The 24,510-nt window shown below is 39.4% G+C and overlaps 1 protein-coding gene across 1 annotated transcript in view; it reads left to right on the top strand.

Moving 5' to 3' along the window:
• The window catches only part of brinp1 (bone morphogenetic protein/retinoic acid inducible neural-specific 1), a 71,898-nt gene that overhangs the window by 33,266 nt on the left and 14,122 nt on the right, over positions 1–24,510 (top strand). The window contains exon 4 of the mRNA XM_076099919.1: positions 12,518–12,623. Within this exon, the coding sequence (XP_075956034.1) occupies positions 12,518–12,623 (106 nt within the window). The remainder of the gene's footprint in view (positions 1–12,517; positions 12,624–24,510) is intronic.

Genomic DNA, 24,510 nt, shown 5'->3' with positions numbered 1-24,510 from the left:
AATAGACAATAAGTCAGTTGTGCAGTAAATAATTGTTTTAAACAAGTAAGTGGGAGAGAATACATTAAAGAACACACTGTGGAAACCTCAGTACCAGAGAAGCTTTTTGTTGATATGGAAGCAGAGTCAGAGAAGCCCAGCAAACAATGCTCCAGTTAGAATTGTGTTACTTGCCACATTCAAATTTTAAGTGAGTTAGCTGGTGTTGATTTCAAGCTCTGGTGAGCATGTGATAGTCTCCAATCACACAGTTCTTAGCAGAAAGCAGATTGCAGGAGCAGAATAGGCGGCGCCACAGAGAAATTGGAATGCCACAGGATTGTAAAGACTTACATCCTGCAACAGTGCATCACCTTCTGTAAATATAGCAGTAACAGTGCATCACTTCCTGTGCTGTAAATATCGCAGAAAAGAAAGATCATTTGAACTTTTACTACTTGAGTCTAACTTCAGATTGAGATTTTCCAATTTGGGCTCTGGAGCACTTAATTGATGTCCAGTATTCTTAAAGTAATTTGACCAAAAGAAAGACACAAAGGAAAGTTTGGCTCAATGACATTTTGACATCATGGTTAAATGTCTGTTGATGTAATTTGACACATCTGATCTGAATCCTGGGATTTTTATATAATTGATATGGTGCAGGACAAGAAAGTTGGTATTTTTCACACGTTTTACACTGTTAGCATTAGCATCAAAATACCATTTTAATGTGCTATAATGCCATTCAAAGCTCAGCTGAATTAAAGATTAATGGTTTGTAGCATTCTGTCTGTCTTTTATTTTTCATTCGATTGAATTCAGCTGTCTGGGGAAATCAGAAATTCTATAAGTTTCACTAATTTCAAAAAAACACATTGAAAGCAAAGTGCAGATACAGAATCAAATCATGCACAATCAGCATAATACTGTTGCACAATAACAAACCAAACTGCGTAGTTATTCTAAGTATTCCACCCAAACTGCTACTTTGTTTTGTAGTGCACATCAGCGGTGGTGTGCGCTTCCTGGAGCACTACAATGATCCATGAAAACTAATTTAAACTTATCTCTTCTCTCTACATCACCAAACATCCTCAGGACTGCCCATTCTGCCAATCCTCATTCCGTGTCTTCATCCAGGGCAACAGCTTCGCGCCTGGTGCCCCTTATTGCCAGCGGGCCTGGCAAAGTAAAGCATTGATAAAATGGATTATGCATTTTATTTCTTTGGAAGGATTTACTGGCTTCCTCTTGGTATAGATTTTGAATAGTGTTGATATTTTTCATAAGTTTGAAACTCCCACAGCTGCTGCCATGCACCTGTGCATGCCCACACATCCGCACAAAACAACCTCCAGTCCAACTCTCCAATACACCCACCAATGTGCTACCTCCCTTTCTTCATTCGAGGAGCACCGTCCTAGCTTTTAGTTGTCGTGAGTGACAAGTGGATTAAGGGGCTCTGGCAGATGAGACTCCAGGTACCAGGAAGTCAACCATGACAAAATTAAGCAGACCTGACAGTGGTTGCTGAGTCAGTTTCTGAGGAAAAGGAAGGCGGTAGGTGTTGAGAGGAGAGTGTATCCATACAACACACACACACACACACACAAAGTTACTGCAAAGCTGAGTGGACTGCATGTCTGCTGATCAAGGCCGATGGACCTGAAGCATATGTCAAGAGGTGAGGCTTTGTCTGAGTTTGGAAAACGAGCTGGAAATGGATTGGTGGTTGAGTCAATTTGGGATTTAGTTAATGGGAATTCAGGCATGCAAGATAGCTTTCACCTATCGGGTATAGCATCCTCTGAGAGTTAGTAATGACTTGTTTGAAACTCACAATTAGTCTCTTACTCTTCTAACAGGAAGAAATAGCAATTTAACAGGCTTGCTCTATCAAGCAAAACAAACATGGCTGTGTACACATATGGCGTACAGTAGGTGTACAGTGGAAATGGTTGCACACAATTACTTAGCTCAGTTGCTTTTCCTATGGTTTCTTCAAAGATTCCCCCTGTTAGAGGGGAGGATGTGATGTTGGGCTATAAATATAATTGACTTCACCTAACATACCGTGGAACGAGTGTGAGTAGGATACGCAATTATACCGGTATAAATGTTGATGATGTCTCTTACATTGAATTCAAGTTTTTCCACATTTTCTGTCCTTAACGGTGCACACTTTCAGTCTCAATTACTGACTAAGCATAGCGGCCAACTGGCCCAAGGTCCCTGAAAGCTCCAGGTTCAGTGCGTGTAATCTGCTCTGTTGTCATTTTTTATTTTTTATTTTTTAAAGATAAGCGCTTTAAAAGGTGAAATGTGCATCGTCTGACTTTTAGTTTAAAACATTCAAAAAAAATGAACTTTATCAACAGAATGTGAAGAGGTTACAGTGTTGACGTTATGTCAAAGTAGTCTGCAGCCTTTCTTTACTACAGTCATTAACATATGAGGGATTGTCGATACAGTATTTTATTCAAGTTATATGCGGCTGATGTTTGTGCAGGTTGACAGGGGCAATAGTTGAGTTGTGATGGGGGGGTAGGGCCTTTAAAAACGCATCGCCTCGGGGCCAATGGTTCTTTAATGCGACCTTGATTGCAATGCAGAGATATCTACTGAATTGAGAATGCTAACCAGCTAGCCCCAACCCGGCCTGTCCTTTAATATCACTTATACATCGAGAGGTGATAGTGAGTCACTGTAGCGCCAGGATACTATATATCCATGTGTATAAGGGTGCAAACACACTTTAGTGACTACAGGCAGAATACTAATGTGGAAAATAGAGGAAAGGGTGAAATAGGGATAAAAACATTGTTCAGGAATAAATTATCCAAGGATAGAGTTGGTGCAACCTTCAGTAATGGCCAATCACATTAACTCTTCTCATCTCATTTAAAAGCAGCAGACAGTTTTGTAATACGCTGGGATTAGAGTCCAGGGCACCTTCTCTCCAAAGAAAACTCTCCCCTATCCTCTCTACTATAATTTGCGTTGCCTAAAACTTGAGAGCCATATGCATGGAGAAAAAGTGACAATTTTAATGTGCACAAAGGACGTTTTTGGCAAGGCTGGTACAAGTTGTGTACGATGATTTTAATAATTTGAATTTAATAAATTGATTTGAATAATTACATAATTGTGCAACATTTCACATAAATATCACAACCTTCAAACTATTGATGTACATACTGTGTAATCATTATGTCTTCAGAAAGCACCATCATGAGAATTTAAATAACATTAAATATAGACGAAATGAGAGGTGATGGAGTAAAGAAGTAGCAGCAGATCATGTGCAACATGTTTTGTGGATGAAGATATCTTCAATTTGATTTAATTTTGAGTGCTCTCTAAAAATGTGCAAAAACTGTCAGATAGATCACCAAAACGTAATCGAAGGCTGAACTTGCATTCCCGTATCTGTCGACTATGAATAAAGGCAGCAGTCACGTCTCCAGCAGACAGACAGTGATCAGAATGTGCAGAGGAGGCAAAGTCCAGCAGAAGGCATGGATCTATAAACACAGAGAACAAGGGCTTTGCTCCTCCAATATTGATTCACTATGGCTGTGAGACCTGCTTTGGAGCGCAAACATACTATCAGAATGAAAAACACGTGTCAATACGGCAGAAATGTTTTATACATTTAGATGTTGAAAGTCAGCTCTACTTTGTTCACTGAAATATTTTGTGAGGCAAGTGTAACTTTGGCCTCATGAGTGGCTCTTTTACCAGCTCTTCAACAGCTTTGCTTGTTCACTTGACTTGTAGCATTTTGCATACATAGAGATAACGCACAAAACAATGTTTCATTGGAATTTTGGAAGAGCTTTTTGTTATTCTGAAGAATGAACATTTTAAATTTAGAAGTATTACATTCAGTAAGTTTACTGTAGTAGTACTACTAATAATTATAGTAACAATACTAGAAAATATACTAATGATGATAATAATGATACAGAAGACTAGTGGTTAAAGAAGAAGCATGTTAAAAGAAGCCAGTATTCTTTTACTTGATGCCCTCAGGGTCAATGAGCGACACGACTTCTTTTATTCACTATTTATGTATGCCCTGAAATTAATAAGCAAATGTATGCAAATGACATATTGCAAACCTACCGATGCAATGAATAAAATTGCTGATTATCTGATTTTTATTTTACTTGACACTAAATACAATGAAATATGTATGTTCTCTTCATCAAAGATAGATTTCCAGCAAGGATACTTATCAGCCTGAGGCAAACATCAGGGAATAGATTCCAGAACCTGTATCATATATTAAGAACGATTCATATTATTAATATTAACTGTATTTTAACTTTAATATTAAATTATTATAAGCCCCCCAAATTACTTTTGAACTTTAGATCAAATACAATTTCTGATCCAGCTAGATTTATGCTTTTAGTGATATGGTCTTACTTCCAACACACAACAACTATACAATGCAGAAACCACCTTCACAGCTTCATATGAAAACCTAAAATGTAATGGACAAGAAAGATACCAAATCAAAGTAGTTGTCGACCAAATTTCATCAGGAAATACACCTGCAAAACCAATGGCTTCTCATAGAGTATAGAGGCATATAATGCCTGTCATGTGCTGTGTATGATTTGTTGCGCACTGTCTGCAAGAAGGTACAGAATACAAAGAGGGGACTTTAATTATTTGTCTTATCTGGACCCTGAGTCTGAAATAAAGTTTGATTGATTGATTTATTAATTGATTGAATATCAAGCAAACAAATGCGGTCAGAAATCTTCGTTGATTAAACCCTTGTTACACAGGGAGCACTCACAAAAGAAAAAAAGGGAGCAAATATAACTTTTAGAGATCCCTGATCTCTAAGCCGATACGTTTTGATGATCTTTGATGATCCATATGAGCAGATACAATCCCTTTGTTGTCGCAGCTGGTCTACAAGCCTCCAGACAATTCTTTTTTTTTTTTGGCCACTGTCCCAAAAATCATTTGAACTGCTCTGAAGTCAGTGTATACCATCAACTATTCTAAATGATATCCTTTTACTTTGCTTTAGAAATATATAATGTTTTTTTCATAATAAAAACAAACAATTCAAATGATTAGGAAATAAAAGATTGCATTTTTATTGATTAAAACAAATCTTGTCATTAGTTTTAATGATGTATTATAAGCTGCTTAAAGCTAGTGTGACAGGTCATAATTCATCTCTAATATCTATTTTTACGTCAGTAGTTTGGTCGTATTTTGCGTATTCTTGCCTCGCTGTTTAACTGATGAGTGTACATTTATATTGTGTGTAGTAGAGGTGAAATACTGCCCCCTATTTGTTTGGAGCATGTGGTTAGATCATACACATTGCACCGTTAAATGAAGATTTACATTAATTGTGTATCTGCGGAATATCAAATCCTTTATGCTTTGTAACATTTTTGCAGGCATTATTTGATTAACTGTGTCGTTATCAGACTACTAATTAAGCAGCCGAACATTACGTGAACATCAGGGCAGCCAGCAGGACATATAACAATCAGTCTTTGATGACATCAGACATCTGTGCAGGCAGTAATGCCAAGTGTTCTCATTATAAACTCAGTCGTCTTTTCATCAGTGAGAAATACAAACAATTGTTTGATTGTTATTGGACTCCTACAGGTTTCACATGCTGTGCGAGCTGCAACGGTTGGAATACTGAAAACACATTCGTAGAGTGCTAGATGTAAAATTGGTCCCTAAGGAGGACTGATTGTATTGCTAAATAAAATTCACTACTAATCAAAATCAGTAATATCCAAAATATCAAAAAAGTGATGCTTGAACAGGAAAGAATAGCTTTCTCTGCGTGTGCACGTCCTTTGTGTGGGCTATGTCCAATTGCTTGCCACTAAATGTGTGGGCTGATAGACTGCGTGCACAGTGGCTGGCTGAATTTATCAAACCTTTCATCCTTGATACTCCGTTCTGTCTCCCTGAGCCTTTGCACTACTTAAGAGGTCTTAGCTACATGTGAACGTTAATCAAAACCAAAACATCCCAACTGTGCTGCTGGCGCCTTCAGCAGAATTGTAGCCTTGTTATTTACCTGAGACCCACCTATCCAGAAAAACATTGGCTGAAACAAATGCCTTCTTGTTCCCCTTGTGGATTAAACAAATATGAACTTAAACCGCTGCTGTGCAATGACGACTAAGTCAAAAGTAGAGCAAATATACATTTTACCGAAAGGTAATTAACACATACATCATTCTGTACATCTTTTATTTATGAATGTATCGCAGCTCTTTTATTAAATAGCAAAAATAAATCACAGAAGCCATTCAACATAGGGGTATTATTATTTTTTACTGATTCATAAATCACTCCTCAGTTACCCTTTGTGCCAAAATCTGTGTTCATCATCATTGTCAATTCTGCCCCAGCTACACCTAACCACTGGGCTGCACAGCTCTGATGACTTTCCCACTATTGTACCAAATTTTCCTTATGCCTTCATTTAGTAATTCTTTAGCGGGCGGAAATAAATCATTTTATAATGATGGTCCTCCACTTTTCTTCAGTGGGGTTCTCAGCATAAAGAGAAGGAAAATAGTCAATACAATGAGAGGTCCCTTCCCACTGAGAACAAAATCATACCTTGCTGATAGAAATAAATGGCATGTGGTTGTTTCACTTTGTGTGGCTGAACATGATTGCTGAAAGCTAGGACTCCAGTGGGGAGGGAGGGTCATTTAGAAATGAAAATAAGATACCCAATGGGGTGTTTTAATGGAAAAAAAAAAAAAACTTTTTTATGAGTGAGTGCCTTCCTTTCGAAATATGCAAGATAAAGTTCGATTAGGAATTGTGTATACAGGCTTGCATGCTATCGCAGCTGCGCATGAGTGTGCATGTGGTGTGTGAACTGTATATTCAGTCACGCGTGAAGTGTGCAAGTGTGCATTCCTACTGGAGAGTGTGCTTACTGCATCCATCGCAAGGTCACCTATCCATACAGTTACTTCTGATTCACACCAGCGCTCAATATGCGTTTTTTCCTGATGATGCCGCAGTGCTGTGGGTGCTGGTAGTGTAGCAGCCACAGCCATGCTATCCTATTTCTTATTTCACAGTCCAGTCATATGACCCAGATTTTTGTCGACTGCTGTAGGTTTGGAGCAGTTTATATCTAGTTTTCATTTGCCACAAAGCAAGCAGAATTACACGCAGTGTTGCTTCAGTTGTGCACTTGAGGGTGCCACAGTTATTAAAAATGCCCCAAAGTTGCTAATTTTCTCGGTGTCATTCAAAACAAATGAGTTACACAAGAAATGGCTTTTACAGACACATTTAGTGTTTTCCAAAGAATGCTAAATTACAAGGAAGGCTATAGAAATATCAGAGCAATGAGCTATTACATGTGTTCCTCAAATATTGTTGCCTTATCCCTCTAAGGCAGAAATATCCCTCTCTCTTATCCCTCTCTTACACTGTAGCCATATATATGATACGAACAAGGCAGAAAAGAATGTCCTCAGAGATCTTCCAGTGTCAGGCTTTGAGAATTACTGAGGAGCACGTCTATGTATCCAGAAATAGTAAGTCATTAACAGAATGGCAGGTGATGGGCGTATTAGGAGGGCTCAGCAGAGGCAATGCGTAATGAAGACAGTTCAACCTCACAGTATTCTTCCCCGTATACCACTCACACATCGTATTGCCTTTATCCATTGTTTTCCTTATCTCACATAGCTTCAAACCACCTTTTTATTTTTTGAATAATTTTTTGTCCCCAAGTTGAAATGCAACTTGGGGACAGAGTATGATGGGAGGTTTGCTTGCTGAGAAATGCAGTATACTCCTCTCAGTGTGGTTTGAAAACCAGAAGTGAACGAGAGACTGCTCCCATCACAAGTTGCAGGAATTATAGAATTAACGAGAGCTCCATATGGTGTGATATTTTTAATGAAGTTGGTGAAAAGATGTTTTATTGTACAACTGAGACGTATACTACACACATCACAATTGTGATTTCTAATGCATACAATTTCTCCTCCTCCATTCTCACAGTGCTGCAGTGCTAATATAAAGCTAGTACTTTAGTTTATAGAAGTGTAGAGCCCTTTGATTTTACATTATAGTACAATGTTATTTAGTTTAGTGTCTATTACTGAATTTTGTATTAATACACGAGGATTACAGATATATGCAAATGTGCAAAACTTGCATAAAACTTCCATGAAACATGTTGGGAAGAAACTGATATTTTGATTGAGTCCTGTGACATTTGTCTCACAATTTATGTTTTGAGAGGCCTGCGAATATCCCTGATGATTCATAGCGCTCCAAGATAATGTAAGTCCATTTTGCAATTACTCTGTTAGAATATTTGCAGCGCTTGGTGTAACAACAGCATGTGTTTTCTCGGTCATAAGTCGACCTTTGCCTCCCATGTTGACTGTTGACAGTTCCAAACTCTGCATTTCAGGAGCTATAAATGGTCAAACTCCAGGATCCTAATGAGATTTTTAATTGCCGTTTTTTACTAAAGGCAGGTGCAGGTAAAGGTCAACCATACAAGTCAATAGGCCTGTGTGCTAAACACATGGACAGGGCTGGCATCAATTGTAAGATAAATACAGTATACAGTGCATTCAATGTCTTGCTTGCTAGGGGTTCCTAACGAGACTGGATCAACTGAGCCACTTTGAATCCATTGAAGTGATAAACATTTCTACTCTAATTATAGGATATGTATAATGAGAGCATTGCTTGAGAAAAGTGCATAATATGCTTGAGGTCTCAATACCTAGCTGGTGTGCTTCTACTACAGTACTACTGATGATGTATGTAACTGACAGAGACAAGCTCATATATGATTCATTTTAATATGAAAAGAAAGAAGTGATGTAATTGAGTCTCAACACACACAAACACATGTCCAAAACCCACATATTCCACCTACACACCACCGATACACTGCAGCTGCATTGCATGCATGTCACCAGGGTGAATTTTTAGCATTTTGAAAAACAAAGAATTTATCCCAGAAGAGGAGAAACTTAGTTTTCCCAACATTTGGCGCTTGGGGAATAGTAAATGCACATTTGGTTGCCAACAAGAACATATAGAAACAAAAGAAAAGTAGGATCTCATGTGCATCATTTCTTATTTACTTCCTAAGATGATTTTCTTGATGACAGATGACAATTAGAGAGGATGTTCCAGAACCGTGGTTTCTCACTGTGGGCTGTGATTCAGTCTGGGCCCACTGGGATCCCACTGTTATGTTCTGCTTAATAATCCAAATCCTCTAAGTCCCCCTCGGCCCACTTCAGTCCTTTGATTGCTCCTTGTATTTTTATTGCGTTATACTCCATTTTCATAATCTGGCGTGTGTGCTGGAGAGAATGAAAAGAGAGAGCCGAACAAGCGCAGCATACTGCCCTCCTAAAGTCATTCAGATTACAAGGGTCAGTCTCTAATCCATAAAGCTGGGGATGTCTGCTCCCAACTTGGAATAATGATTCTTGAAGAAAAATGACTGTGTGGTAAACTGGCGCTGGCAAGCTGCACTCATGTTTATGCACATCCATTTGAGTGTGTGATTTGTGTGCAACTGCAAATGTAGTTTGTGAGTATGCCTGCTTTGCCACCTGAGAAAATGTCCGATGGTGACAGAGGACAGATAGTCACTTGTCTCAGTCCCCGTGGATCATGCAACACAATCTTTGGAAGGAAGTAATTCATTTGGCGATAAGCACAACAAAAATGGAGGAAAAAGAGCACCGTCAGCAGCCATCAAGATGGTGGAGTGTGATAGGCAAGTCTAGCTCTGTAATCAATCTGCACATACACTTTATGCAAGGCCATGCTGTGCATTTCAAAGTCCATTGCTTGGCTGGGAAGAAATAAAGACGGGAACATGCAAAGTGTGGACCAGTTGTTCCAGTAAAAAATGCAATAAGATAATCATGAATGCCTCATATACAGTTTTCAGTTAAATGCAATCAACTTTTATTCGAGTAAAATTGCCCTTATAGTAAACATAAATGTGTATTAGCAATAAAAGTGAATTTTTACACCAAAGTTGTAATGCTGTTTGTGCTAACAAGCAGCATTTTTATAGAAACACAAATGAACAGGCTGAACTATACAGCATTATAGTCTATTAGTGTAATGGGTGTGTTTAAAGGGAAGCATGTTGCATTTGGGGAAACGTTGTTAAAGAGCACTGGTTGCATTAAGACATTACACTGACTTTAATAACATACAGCATTTTTTTTAATAGTTTCTAACATTACAATAGCATTGAGACATAATTATATAACTGATGTTTCTATGGCACTCCGTATTGAGTTTATTATTGTCATTCAAATTTGCACAACAAGAATGCGACAGTACCACTGTCATATTGATAGTACCACTTTACCACCCAGAGATTAAAAGATTTATTGTGATAAAATGACACAGTACATACAGCAATCATGTTACAGCATTGGGATGTGAATAATATGTGTCTGCGGTTGATGACAATTAGCTGAATTTATTCTTGAAACTAAGATTGTAACGGAGTTTGTCTCCCCATGATTTTGCATTCCCCCCTCCCAACAGCCTGATGCCAAGGGTAAGATATACATCTGTCTAATTTCTTGCTTGTCAGCCCACCATCTGGTGCAGTATCAACATTAAAGACGGGAGTAATGGTTCTACACTGTCATTCAAACACACAAACAAACACACACACTAGTGTAGAATGCTCAAGTTACTGAGGCCATAGGAGGTGGACATCTTACTCACACTGGTCATTGCTGTTTACCTGACAAAGTGATGTTTTTGTCAGGTGAAGCCTGAGGCGTGAAGCCTTTTCTCAAGACCCCAATTTAGTCTTAAGTAGATTTCAGTAATTCGTTTCGAGTACAAGTAGCTGGTCAATTGTTGGTTTCGGTGTAAATGGGTGCTTCTGACAGCTGATGTACTGAGAGCAGAATGACTTACATTAAGCAAAGAAGTAAGTAGTAAAATCATCGTCGGTGTCCGAATTGGCCCCACTCCCCTCCTTTGGATCTGTTTGGAATACCCTCCATCTGCACCCAAGCCCTCTACTCATATAAGTGTACGGTAATTTCCTAGACAAAGCTAAAAACTGTCTTTAAAACATATTGAGGAACATTAGTCCAGTTCTAAGGTGAGATTTTAATTTAGTATTTACTTCTGCAATTATCTTTGTTGTCCTTTCTATTTTCTTTCCCATTTCTGGGATTTCCTGTTCAAATTCAAAGCAGCTATAGTCAACGTTTTTATATTAGCAGTGAATCACATGCATATTTTATCTGAAGTGCACGTGCACAGAAAATGAACACCTGTCACTACAGTTCTGTATGGCGGAACATAGCGCCTTTCAGCTCATTGTTTTAAACTAGCTAGTAAACATAGTGAAGCATTTGGTGGCTAAAGGAGTTAGTGGAGACCAAAAACCACTAAAACGAGAGCTAATATTAGACTTGCATTCACCAAGAAACAAAACTGTAAATGGATGGTACTGCTGCTAACAAATTCACCATATCAACCTAAAAGGTGACACCACGGTATGTCAATAATGTGATAACAGCTTGTTTCCGCTGCCCCCAAGTGGCCGAGAAAATCCCTTTCAACACCTGCGGCAGACACATGCTGATCACACATGCTTCAGCTCATGAGCCACTGGTGAAGCAGAAAACCCCCACTCTGTCGACAGTACTAAACACAATACAGTATAATACTAAAGAAACTTCTCCTTACCATTACAGACACACCATCTATTTCTGTACTTAAACATAAACAAAATAGATGTCAAAAAATGTCTTCTGGCATGTTCAAATTATAGGTCTGCGACCTGTTCAAGTTGGCATTTCTTTTTCATTTGTGTGCTCAACTAAGACCTGCAAGAAACACTGAAGGCTTTTTGTAAAATTCATTTTGTATCTCCCTTAATCTCCTTTGCTGATCTCTTTAAGCTTTTTGGAACCTTGTCAAAGTACTATTAGGAGCTACCACGAAGAACCTAATGAGCGGAGGCAACTGAAAAGAGGGGAGATTTCTCTCCTTCCTTTCTTTTCAAGCGCAATCTCTCCCAAGGTCTCACATGTGTGAGCTGTATCTATTAAAGCAGCCTCTTCACAACTGAATAGCGTGATTACTTCTTTAGACATAGGTCTGTGGATGGGGAACAAGAACCACTGATGTAGTCTCAGGGCTGTTGTATGGAACACAACAAGAACATAGTTCAAGAACAATTACCATTTATTTTGCTCCTTCAAAATGAAAGTTTTTTTTAAAGTTGTCTCAAAGAAATAACATCTTTGCAACAAGTTGGAAATTAGTAGTGTTGGGAAAAACTGCAGAGATTATGAAGCATGTTACATGTGTGAAAACCTGTAGCAAGACATGCTGTCACTGCACAATATTCCTGTGTCTGTGGGATGTTTGCACTCTCAAACACACGCACACATTGGAACAAATGACACAAGTGCATTTGTTTGATTCAAATGGTCATTTCATTTCAGTCTTTACTCTTTCGCAGGTGACAGAGACGAGGACGGGGCCCCTGGGATGCAGTAGCTATGACAATCTGGACTCAGTCAGCTCAATCCTTCTGCAGAGCCCTGAGAGCAAGCTTCATCTGCAAGGTAAACAATCCCGGCATATCAATATTTTCCACACGCTGCACAGTGATGTTTGACATTACAGGGCAGCGGGGTCAACTCCATTTTATCCTCTAAAAGTAAAGGACATCTATAGTCATAAATAAAATACTCTTTAGTTGCACAAGGGAGACGTGTGCATTCTCAAGCATGAATGTCAGTGCATTTTTTTTAATTGGGCCGGGGGTAGATTTGTTCCCCAATCCTCTGGGGACACGCAGTACGATTCTCTGTGGTTATAGACATGTGCTGTCTTAATCGTTTTCTTTCTCTCTTAAAGCTTTGTTCAAAGCCCAGCCTAAATACAAAACAGTTGCATGAACTGTGCAAACCATTCAGACATGAGCGAGAAAGCAAGCAATCTCCATGAAGGTAAACTGTATAACATAGTATATAACTCTGATATTTTTAGTCCATCAGAATGTATCTCAAGAATGTTTTCAACGCATTAAAGACTTTTAAAACGAATCCTCTAGCGCTTTACTCACAGATCATATGTCAGTGGATGCAAATAGCAACTTTTACCCATTAGTGGTAATGTTCTTTTAAGTGAAACGAGTTATGTCTTACAACTAATAATTAGCATAAGGGAAGCATGCTTGCAGTGACAGTCACCCTAGGGAAAAAGAATGATGAAAGCCTGTGTAACTGAGGTCAAGTGTTTGAATAGCGTGATTGTTTCTTTGATTTATTGGAGTTTACGCAGGTTATTAAAACCAGTCTGAGAATCACAGAGGCTTATTTTATCATTTCCCCCCCCCTCCGCCACTACTTCCTCTCTCTGAGGGAATCATTACTCGCCCTCCAAAATCAGAGAACTAAGTGGTTTGTCAAAGAAACACTTTTAAGTCTTCTGCTGCCACTTACTCAAAGGACTCTATAGGTTTTGGGAAAAGCTTTATTGTCACGCACCAAACGTATTAGCCTTGTGCTTTGAAGACTGCTTTGACACCCAATTGATAGATGACAGGCCTGGAAAAGATTCTTTCTTTTGGCTTGATAATAACCCCAATAGAGTGGAAAAGCTTTTTCCGATTGGTTTCTGGCTTCGAGTTTTGCATTGGGCCAAAATATATTAGTGTGTGTGTTTATGCATTTTGTGTGTGGGCAAAGTGTGACAGGAGGTGTTGAGAGTTCTCCTGAAAACACGTTCTTTCAAGAGCAATTATCGTTTCTGCATTTAATTAGACAACTTATTCAACAATCACAGTGCTCTTTAAAGCGATAGCACTTCACACAGCTTATTGAGAGGAATGTAGTTAATAGAGATATTTGACTTTAGTTTTATGCTGTTGAAATACATTTATAATAAGAGCCAATCATTTCATTCACCTCACAGCTTTCCCTTTGACATGAACGCTAGCTCAAGTGTAACATTTAGTCTTATTCCATCCCCTGGTGAACAATACATTCCTCTCAGATCAAACCAGTCATGTGCATGTATAAAGAATTTGTCCTCCTACGCACATAAAATTGGTTGAGGTTAAACGTTTTGATTCAGTTAGGTCACTGGCTGTGGTCTGCATTGAGTCCCATGTTGGTAGGATTTATGCTGATCTTCTCTATTGTTCCTATAATTCAGCCAGCTTCAAAATAGTGTTGTTTTTTCTTCTTTTGGAAAGTGCAATATATATAACCATCACATATTATTCTAGATATCTAGGTTTCCAACAAACACGAGCAGACGACAGAGACACACTGAGATGGTCTTTAGATTATTTTCTATACTTAGAAAAGGATACAATTCTTGAAGTAACTTTTACTTGTTGTGGTTATATATGCAAAATAACTTAGCATCAACCTTTAAGCCGTGCATGGCCAAATGTTTGGCTGGTAGGGCATAGCTTGAAGCGGCTGCTAGGTTGTTGCAGGTATGTTCTAGCTGTTCAGGTTTGCATCTGGTCGCTGTGGTGGTATGAATATTTAGTCGGGCATGGCTTGATGCGGGTGTTGGGACATCTTCAGATAGTTGTTATTAGCTGTTTTTTTTTGGCAACTAGGGTGGCACTACGTGATTGATACAGTGTCTCTGACCACTTAAGTACATTGTTAAGTGGTTGCTACCGTCTAATCTGTAATTGCAAGGGTATTTAGAGTTATAACTGTGGTAATTGTGATTAGTGTGATTAGAAGAAAGAAACATACACTCCACAGAAGAAAGGTATAGGGCACCATTATAGCAGCATGTGTTTAAATGTTGTTTTTCTTTTATCTGGGTGCACTTAGAATAATTGGATGTGTAGGAAATGAATAGTTGAGCCATTTGGAACAACTTGTGAACCCCATAGTGGTTCCAAAAGCAGCTTTATCGCCGTTTCTTCATACAAAATCACTGTATTCCCTGACAGATTTACTGAATCCCTTGACTGGTCTTTACAGTCAATGCCCAAAAAAATAACAGCTCTGACAGCATTGTCCACGTCTTTGACAACACGCCATAAATGGACTTCACAAGCTATCCCTTGAGGAGGAAGACGTTGGCTTGGCCTGGGACTGCTCTTTTAAGCACTAGCAGCTCCCAGCACATTTAATAAACACCCACCATGTGTCTCATTTTGAAATGCCTATTGACCTTTTACCAGACAATTAGCTTAAATGCTAACTTTTGGCATTTAAACTGTGAGGAGGAGTCAAATCGGGCCAATGTAGAAGATCACAGATCACTGGCAGCAGCATCTAATAGCTAAATATGCACATCATGCAACATTTCAATTAAAATGTAATTTTAGCCAAAAAAAAAAAATCATTCACCCGAATGTAGATGTACTTTAAAAAGTAAGAATTAGACATCTAGGACATGTAACTTTTGCTGATTCTTCTGTTGGTGATGGTGTTTTCTATCTTTTTAACTTCTTACAAAGGTTTATATAAACCTACACTGAACTTGTGTGTCACGACTCCACACTGCTCAACCAACTCATTATTTTTTATGTTTCGTGGGTTCAATCAATAAAGAACTGAAGGGAAGCGCACAGCTATTCTCGTGATGTAATGGTTCACAGGTAGACATCAAAGAAAGGAGAAGAGAGATGAACCCCTTTTAATTCTGATGCAATTTTATCTTTTAACTCTTCTGCGCATATGTTTTTTTTTTTTTTATGATGTAGATATCAGTATGTAGTGCGTAGGAAGGGTGCATAAAATCAGCGAGCTCACAGGGCACTCAGCATGACAGTCGAGATAGAATCCTTAGAAAGGTTATTCAGGCTTCCAACATCCATATGTCCACATCTTAGGAATCAGATGATGAAATCACAATGTGGAAAAGAAGAGCCATGCCTGCCTTTTAAAATTTAGATTTATGTATGCTATTTTAATGGAGATGCATTCATGTATTTCTTTCTTTTATTTTGAATCACTGCTTAATTTGAATGTTTTTCTTCTTTGTCTGTTGTATTTTTATTATCTAGTACTTGATTCTTTTCTACAATGTGCACATGTAGATGCCTGTCCTGAATTAACGACTTCTTTGTGAACACTATATCTGTGTTGATTTTGATTGCTAGACAATATACGTATATATCTCCGCTGTGAAAACCATGCATCCCCACATTTGGCAATCAAACCAAAAGTAAGTCGTCCTTGATGATGTGTGGGAACCCACCTTCTTCTTAAGTTGAATGAACAATTTTACAACCCCACCCGGTTACCTGAACAGTGTATTGTCTGAAAACAAGGCTGTTTTTCCATCACTCGTGAAATGTTGACGTCTTGGAATTACATGGTTTCCACAGGACAGCGACAATATGTCACCCGGATGATTTGTAGTTTTCTTCCTGAGGATGAAAAATGCCGATTCATAGAACCCGAAAAAAACAAGATTGCACCTATGAAAATGCATCTCTGTCCTCTTTGCTCTGGTGTGTTTAACCAAACCGTTTGTTACATAAAGTAGAAAAGGTTTGTTCTCATTAACTTAGTCGGAAGGTTTTGAACTCTTGGTTTCCTCATTCATCAGCACAGGAAAAATAATGCTGCACAAATGCTCCGGCTTTCAGCCAGAGGCTTCTTCAGCATGCACGTAAACTGAAGAAGGCCTCTGGCCACTTAATCAAGTTAATCCTAACTAAAATATTCGCTGGCTTACAAAAACTAGAGATTAGCCAATGTAGTTGGAACACAACACTGGCTGAGTGAGAATAACCGAGAATGAAGTGTCATCTGTCTGATGATACTTGATACTTAAATGTGGATCCTGATAAATTAATTCTGGTCCAAAGGGGATAATAACACAAAAATTACTTTAACATTTTGTCAGGTCTCGTGTAGCCTCTCCTCTTAACATGGTTTTTCTGCACTGTATGAGGGTGGGACTGTCCTTTCCAGACTCTTTAAAATCACTACCAGTGAGTGAACAAAGAGATTGTGATTAAAAATGTGGAATTCTACTCGTCATGGGTGTAATTGCAGACAGTGTTATGCACATCTCTTTTTCTGTCAGTTGAAATTTTCAGAATGGTGTGCGTGTGATCTCCCACCCTACTGGAGTCATTTCTGATGAGCCGTGTCGAGTACTTTTTTTATCTTGTCGGCTTATTCTTCAGTTTTCCTATATTTCTAAAATTGTTCTTTTTTTAAACATATCCACCGCATTGCTTTATCTGTCCCTTCCTCCGCCCTAATAGTTTGTCATTTTTTTCAGCTGTTCTCTTTTTAGGGCCCGAGCACCGACATCCATATTATGATCACATCATATTTTGGCCACCCTAACCATGTCTTTTCTGATTGTCTTTCATCAACTGGTAAATGCTGATCAAAAATCTTTGTCTCTTATGTATAATTCCATTTTTTGGAAATGAATAAACGTATAAAAACCTTAATCTAGCTAATTCATGAATTAAATAAGAGGATCATATTAGTATGCAGTGCCATGTGAGTTACAGCAAGGATGCAGTAATAGAAAACCCACTCCATTTCGTTCTTCTAATTAAACTTTTAATCATGTCTTTTTCATTCCCATTTGTATATCTTTCGCTCCAAACCTCAGCAGTTTATCTACCTTGAGGCACAAGTGTAACTGCAAAACTTTGTTAGAAAATATATACAAGAAAATTATATAAAACCTGTAACCAAACACTTTAACTGCTTTTTGAGAAAATCACTTTGGTGGAATTAGTTTTAGAACAGTCTGAGACAGCATTCTGTTTTATATGTAATCTGAATTAAGATGTGGTCAGATTTTACACTTCAGACTGACTCCCCAAAATTTCCTCTCCTTCCACCCCCTGTGGTCTGCTCTTCGTGAGCTGGCGGGACTGTGAGCCACAGATAACACAATGCGGATAATTCCTCCGCTTTCTCTTAGATCGAGATTAAAATGCTGTAGTAGAATATCATCTCAAGGGAGCTACCTATCAAAGCATAAACTCTCCCACAGTTTTGCTTTGGGAAATGTTTTGGCAATTTAACCCCCCCCCCCCCCCCCATCCCCCCTTTTTTTCCCTTATCCCCCGACAATCGTCAGAATTAGAGATGGCACTGGAAAAAAATGTTTTAGAGCAAAGCTTTGATCTAGACACAGAACTTTGCAAACTAAGGAGGTTTCAGTGATAAATGTTGGCATGTTTAGCGCCAGAGTGCATTCTATGTGCACCACTTTATTGGCAGCTAAACACAGTAAAAGAGGGCATCATGATACAGTATGTTGTTAGCAGAGACTATTTGTGGACATGCATGAGGAAATCCTTATTTCTGGCCGAGTCAACACAAATTACATTATAACCTTGCACACATGTATGTCTCTGAACATGATGTAATCAACCAGTTTTGCATTACAAATTATCAACTGGGTCAAAGGCGTATTATGCATAAGAGCAGAACCAACTCTTAGATTGTTTATGGATTTTGTGATTTTGATATTTATAAAATAACTCTTTTTTTCTTTATTCTCTTAAATGAAATCACAATGAAAGATCCACACCATTTAGCTTTACTGCAATTGGGATTTAAATACACTTCTGTTCTCCCACATTCATTTGTTAGTTGTTTGTCCTCTCTCCAGGCTAAAGCTTAGAAATCCGATGCTATTGGTTTCATCTGGATTCTCACTTTCTGTCTCCACTGGGACCTGCAAGTAGAAATAGCTTATTGAGTTGTGAGAATAAAATGAAAGAGGATATTAGCATGTGGTGGATAAATTGTGTGGATTGTCATTGTTTAAATTAACTCTTATTATACAATATGTTTCAGGTGGTAGGGAGAAAATAGTCGCCTTTTTATTTTCTCTTATTAGCCGAATACCTTCCATCTGTTAGTATTCATCATTGATTATCTTAATTTAATTTGTGGCATTTAAATAGCAAAACAGCAGGGCCTTTCAGTGTATTGGGCAGAACACTGGAATAGTATTTATGTATTCTGACACGCACACTGGCGATAAAAAAAATAATGGTTACATATATTAACTGGGCCAAACAAAGGCCCTGGAACCTCCACAAGCCATTACCTAAGGACCCAATCACCTCCAATATGGCTGTCATAAATTAGCCCCAAAACAAAAGCAAAACTAATTTGTTTCTTTCAATCACCAGCACATGTTGTCTCCCTTTTCTTTTTCTCCAGTTTCCTCAACAGCCTATCTTTGAAGAGCCATGAGCCTATCCTGGAAGATTTATGAATATGTTAGAATAGCCTGAGCCAACAGTTTTCAATGTGGTGAAGTGAAAATAAATTAAACCGGCCCTCTAGGCGAGTCGTGCGGAGAGTGATGAATTAGATACTCATTGCTCCGTCGCTCGATGCCTGTCCCTCTTTTCAAGTGAAAGCGCTGCAAACGTTACGGGGACGACAAACAAACATACAAATAAATTAAGTTGTTTTTGATGACAGACTTGTTAAAAAAATTGATTCGGAGACTAAAGTATATTAGTAAACACAATGTCCTTGGTTACCAGAGAATAATTTACTGAAGAAAAGTCTTGCACAACACAGAAAGCAAATGTTGGTCGAGCACAACAATAAACACACAGAGGCATTTTCATCATCGTTTCTCTCCCCTTTACTCTGCATCTTTATCCATACACAGACACAAAACACAGTCTGGTCTTTGCTATTTATCTTTTTTCTTTCTGAATCCTCTTAACGTGGTGATACTAACCACATCAAGTTATTTCGACTTAGAAATCAAGGTTAAACTTGTGCTATACCTCATGTCACAGTAGTGGTCTGAGGTATCGACCCAGCGCTTGGACAGGCATGGGGCCGAGGCAGCCATTTCCTTGATGAAAGCATGCGTCCTTTTTGCCCAGAGAACTGAGAACACTGGATCATTTCCATCAAGATGGATAGCTGGACATATTTTTTCACTTCTCTCTCACATTCTGAAAACGCAGTACCTGATGAAATCTTCCCATGTTGACCTCGAGGTCAACTTTCAATTGGAAGTGGTCAATCAAGAGTGAGTTTCCATTTGAGCCAGCGTAACCATAAATCTCCTTCTCCACTCACTCTTGCCAGCTGCAGGCTGCCATTTCAGCATTTCAGGTTTTCCATCCACTCTTTTTTCTCTCCCTGACAGACTCTGTTTCATCAATTGATTGGGGGTTTCTTTACTTTATTCTTCTTTTTCGTTCAAAAGGACCCTTGGCGTGTTGAACCGTTTTTAAAAACACTTTGTGTAGCATATTACTTCAGTTGTTGGTAAGAACGTGTGGACAAAAGATGATTATATTTACATTATAACATTTTATAACAAATAGTACTTCCAGGTATTATGAAGACATTATTATCTCCGCCAGGTGTCAGCCTGGAGAGAGGCTATGTGTTTGGTTGTGTTTGGATGCGTTTGCCCGTGACTGAGTGAGCGTGCAGCTCTCTGTTTGTCCACGGCGAATCCCGCATTCTGCCGCCGCTAACTGCATCATATTCCTGGTGCCCAGTTATGGCTGCATGCTCAATGACCTCTCCTGTGTGCGGTGACTCACGCTTTCTCAAAACACCTTTTATTACCTGTTTTATACTGCCATCAACTGCCTGCTTAATCCTCACGCACCGCTCTTAACCGGCCCTCGGCGAGTAGGGGCCGCTAGTGATAACACAGCTCAGTGCATCCACGGCCCCCAGCCGCTACTCTGCAACCAGAGAAACAGTTTGCACATTGTTTCGGACAGTGAGTTTGGCTAACAGCTAACGGAACTACCATCACAAGCACTGCTGAGTACCTCTCGGTGGCTACAGCTTGGTGAGTTTACCTGTGTGTTTTAGCACGATTTTATAACGTGTAATATATGAAGACTTTGAGCTCATTGCTTGTACAACATTACGTCGATGCTTGTTTTTGAGTTTGAGTCAGTTAGAAGATGCTTTACTGCACTGTTTGTTTTCATTCATCCTCCCAACACAGCAGTGGGCGTTGCAGCTCTGCACTCTGCAGATTCACAGACTATAATACACTTGCATTGTAGTGGATTCAGATGTTCAGAGGTAGTTGACACTGTGATGTGTACAATAACTTAAAAAATGTTGAATATTCAAATAACATAATAGATAACCCACAAAACTGTACAACAGTTTCTGCAAAGTGTAGAGCAAGTATGTGCCTCCCAACACAAATTGATTAACATTTCTGTATTTAGGGATGCTTGATGTCATTTCTGTGATGAATCTGGGCTTTTGAACTGAGACGTTTATACAGCACATCTTGACACTTTGAGGACAGTTGTGTCTTTTATAGCCGAAATGGAAATGTCAGAGCTTGTCATGCGTCTCTCCTCCCCCTCTCCAGGGTTCTTGTAAAACATGTGATTTTTGCGAAAGCCTGCACAGAGTGTGTACGTGTGCTCATGCGTGCATCTCTTTCTGTGTGTGCGTGCGTGGATTTGAAAGTGTGACACTAGTATATCTCACCAGCCGAGGCCCTACTGATACTGCTGTGCGGGGACACATGGTAGCGCATGACGGAACAGCTTGAAATGTGCAACTGCAGTGCACAAGCAGCCAACAGCAACCACAACACATATCTTTGAAACGCAGCTAATATTTATAGTATTTTGTTGCTTCAAAACTAAATTATATTTCCTACATTTACATTATCATATTGAAATTGCAATATTTTGAGGGCATAATTCCTAAATTAAAATACAAAATTGCATTTGCCCAACTGTGATCCTGCACACAGGAAAAGGAGAAAAACGAATCATCACCAACTTACTTATACTCTGACTCGACTTGTGTCCAGTGTGCGGCACAACTCGCAATAACTCAGCACCATGGAGAGCTCATCTACCTCTCCAGACTGCCCTCATCAATCCAGCAATTGCTTTAACGTGCAATTTCAGCAATTTCCTATTTTCAAGAGGCAGGAGCAGCAAGCCCTGAATACCACGGCCATTTCCACATGTAATTTATGCTTTTACAGTGATTACTGAACCTCCATTCTTGCTGCTTTTTGTGTTAACAATGTGAATAAGTGAGTTTCTTCAGAGCTCACGTCATATAGAGGTATTGTGTGGACAGCAGTGTTCTGCAAGTCTTTCTGTTCCACAAAGATACAGCGGTATGTATCACATATGCACATGCAAGCACTTGTATGTTAATATGTCCAGAAAATAGGATTTGACACTTCTTTGTTGTTTTGCCGTTTCAAATATATGCATGCCTAAATATTAATGTACCATAAAAACTCGGCAGAGCACTCAGGAATGAAAAAAAATATATATATTTGTTCTGCACTTTGGACATATTTGAGATGGAAATATTGATTAAAATGTCCTGAGCAATTATTCCGGCACACAAATACTTTAGTAGGATTGTACAACAAACTCGTCAACAGTCCTGTTCGAAAACACAGGCTGCTGCCTTCTAGGGTGCTGGGAACACTTATGGTAATCTACGATAATCTACTCAGTGCAGACACAGCAACACATTATCCATTTGAATGCTAAGTACACCTCATTCAGAACTTTAAAAAATGCTAACATATTCTGAGAGCTGAGAATAGCTCCAGTGGAACATGTTATCCCTGTCAGGGCCAACACACACACACACACTGTCAGAGACCTAAAGCGCTTTATGTAAAGAAATGAAAAGTGGATAATAGCTGCTTTAGCTGCACCTTTACCGTATAGTTGTGGAAGAACAGCTCTCTTGTGAAATGAGCCAACACAGCAAATCTTAAGGCTATATGCCCCTTCTGTTGTAAGCATCTAGGGATCAGCAGGGCGGACTGGGCAGGCCATGGACTGAAGAGAAACAGGCAATCATCCAGTTCAGAGGTCTTTGCTTTTGTATCATGGCTGCAACGATAACCTCCGATGGTAATTTAATGCCGCCATTCAAGTAATGCACTTTATTGCACCAGTGGATTAAGTAATGATTATTTTGCGAAATTGCGGCCACACGATGGTCAATTAATCTTTAATGAAACTGAAACTTATGAGGCGGAGCGTGGCATTGCAATAAGCAGGCAACTGCTTGCCAAGGCAGTTACAAGCCTCAGTTGTGGCCTACACTCCCCATCTATCACCGTGTAAAAATAGAGCACTCTCGATAGAGACGCAATGAAAAGGCAAAGTCGCAGTTGGAGAGTCTCCGTTTTTTAGCATTCATGGAATGTTTGGAGGCCCATATCCTCCAACGTACGTGAAGGAAATATATCAGCCTCTGATGTATGCAGTGAGATTAACTGCCATTTTGAGGTGCTATTTATTTAGAGCGAGCCAGGCATGCTGGTTGCAGGGAATGATGTGCACTGGCAGAGCATGAAGTTGGAGGTTATCAAATGGCTGCACGGGAATTCCAATACGCACCTATTCATTTCATCAGTAACTCTTTAATGATGGTAAGTGTAACTCTTTGCTCCAAAATCCAGTGTTTTTCCCAACAAATACCTGCATCAGAGCTATACAAGCCGAAGCTTTACAGCCCAATCATTCTCAATATGCCCACATGCTACTGCACCAACACAGCAAAGTCAGGAAAGTCACAAAGATAAATGCTTTTCTCTGATTAGTTTCTCATTTCATTTTTGGCCCGAGGGCTCCAATTCTCTCACTCATTCCCCACTGCACTAACAAATGCTGATTGATTTGCTTTTATTGCATGACATCACTTCTACACTGGAGTGGGAGGACAAGACATCAAATTTCCAATTCTTGAATACGTGCTCGGTGGGAGAACGTAGAGGAGAGCAGGAGAGGTGAAGAAACAGGAATGAAGAGAGTGATTGATGGAGTGAATGGGAGCCAAAGGATGACGGTGGGGACGAGTCAAGGGGCTTGTGCACGAGTGTGGCGGGAGGAGAAGTGAGTGTAATGAAGTAAGACAGAGGAGATGTGTACAGAGACAGAGTACGAGGTAGAGAGAAAGAGGAGGGACAGAAACATTGAGAGGAAAAGCAGGTGTAAAACAATAGATTGCAAAACAGATACTGCTGCACTGAATGTCAGCATCCCAAACGATTCCCCCTGCAATCTGCGTGTGTAGGTGTGTGTGGAATGGGGGTATGGGGTACGGCCGAACAGCAGCGGTAAAGAGGGAGGGCTGAAGCACTCGGTGTTATTGTGCACCCGGCCGCTGGCACCAGCACTGTCAGTAAGCAGCGTTGATCCGTGAACTTGCCATCTGGATTCTCCCACAAATCACATTAAAGTTTCAAGCCCAGGAATACATCACGCTAAATGAATATTGGATCCAGGGGCCGCAGACAGGCCTGATGGAGAAAAAAGCCCTGTGCAACCCAACTCTTTGTGGTCAGACATGATCCATCCATCCCCTTTACGCCCTCCATCCCTCCCTCCTCCTGTTCTCTTCATCACTGATGGGCAGTGGTTCTGATGAGGTTCTGTAGAGGTGAAGGGAACCTACTGGTATTGAATAAGAGGTACACAAGAACAGGTTAAAAATAAAAAGAGGTTGAAAGTGGGGGTTTTTTCGG

The sequence above is a fragment of the Anarhichas minor genome, unplaced genomic scaffold, assembly GCF_050575085.1.
Source record: "Anarhichas minor isolate MPS153535 unplaced genomic scaffold, ASM5057508v1 ptg000002l, whole genome shotgun sequence".
Taxonomy (NCBI): domain Eukaryota; kingdom Metazoa; phylum Chordata; class Actinopteri; order Perciformes; family Anarhichadidae; genus Anarhichas; species Anarhichas minor.
Note: the sequence above shows the minus strand (reverse complement) of the source record. Positions and strands in the feature narration are given on the sequence as shown.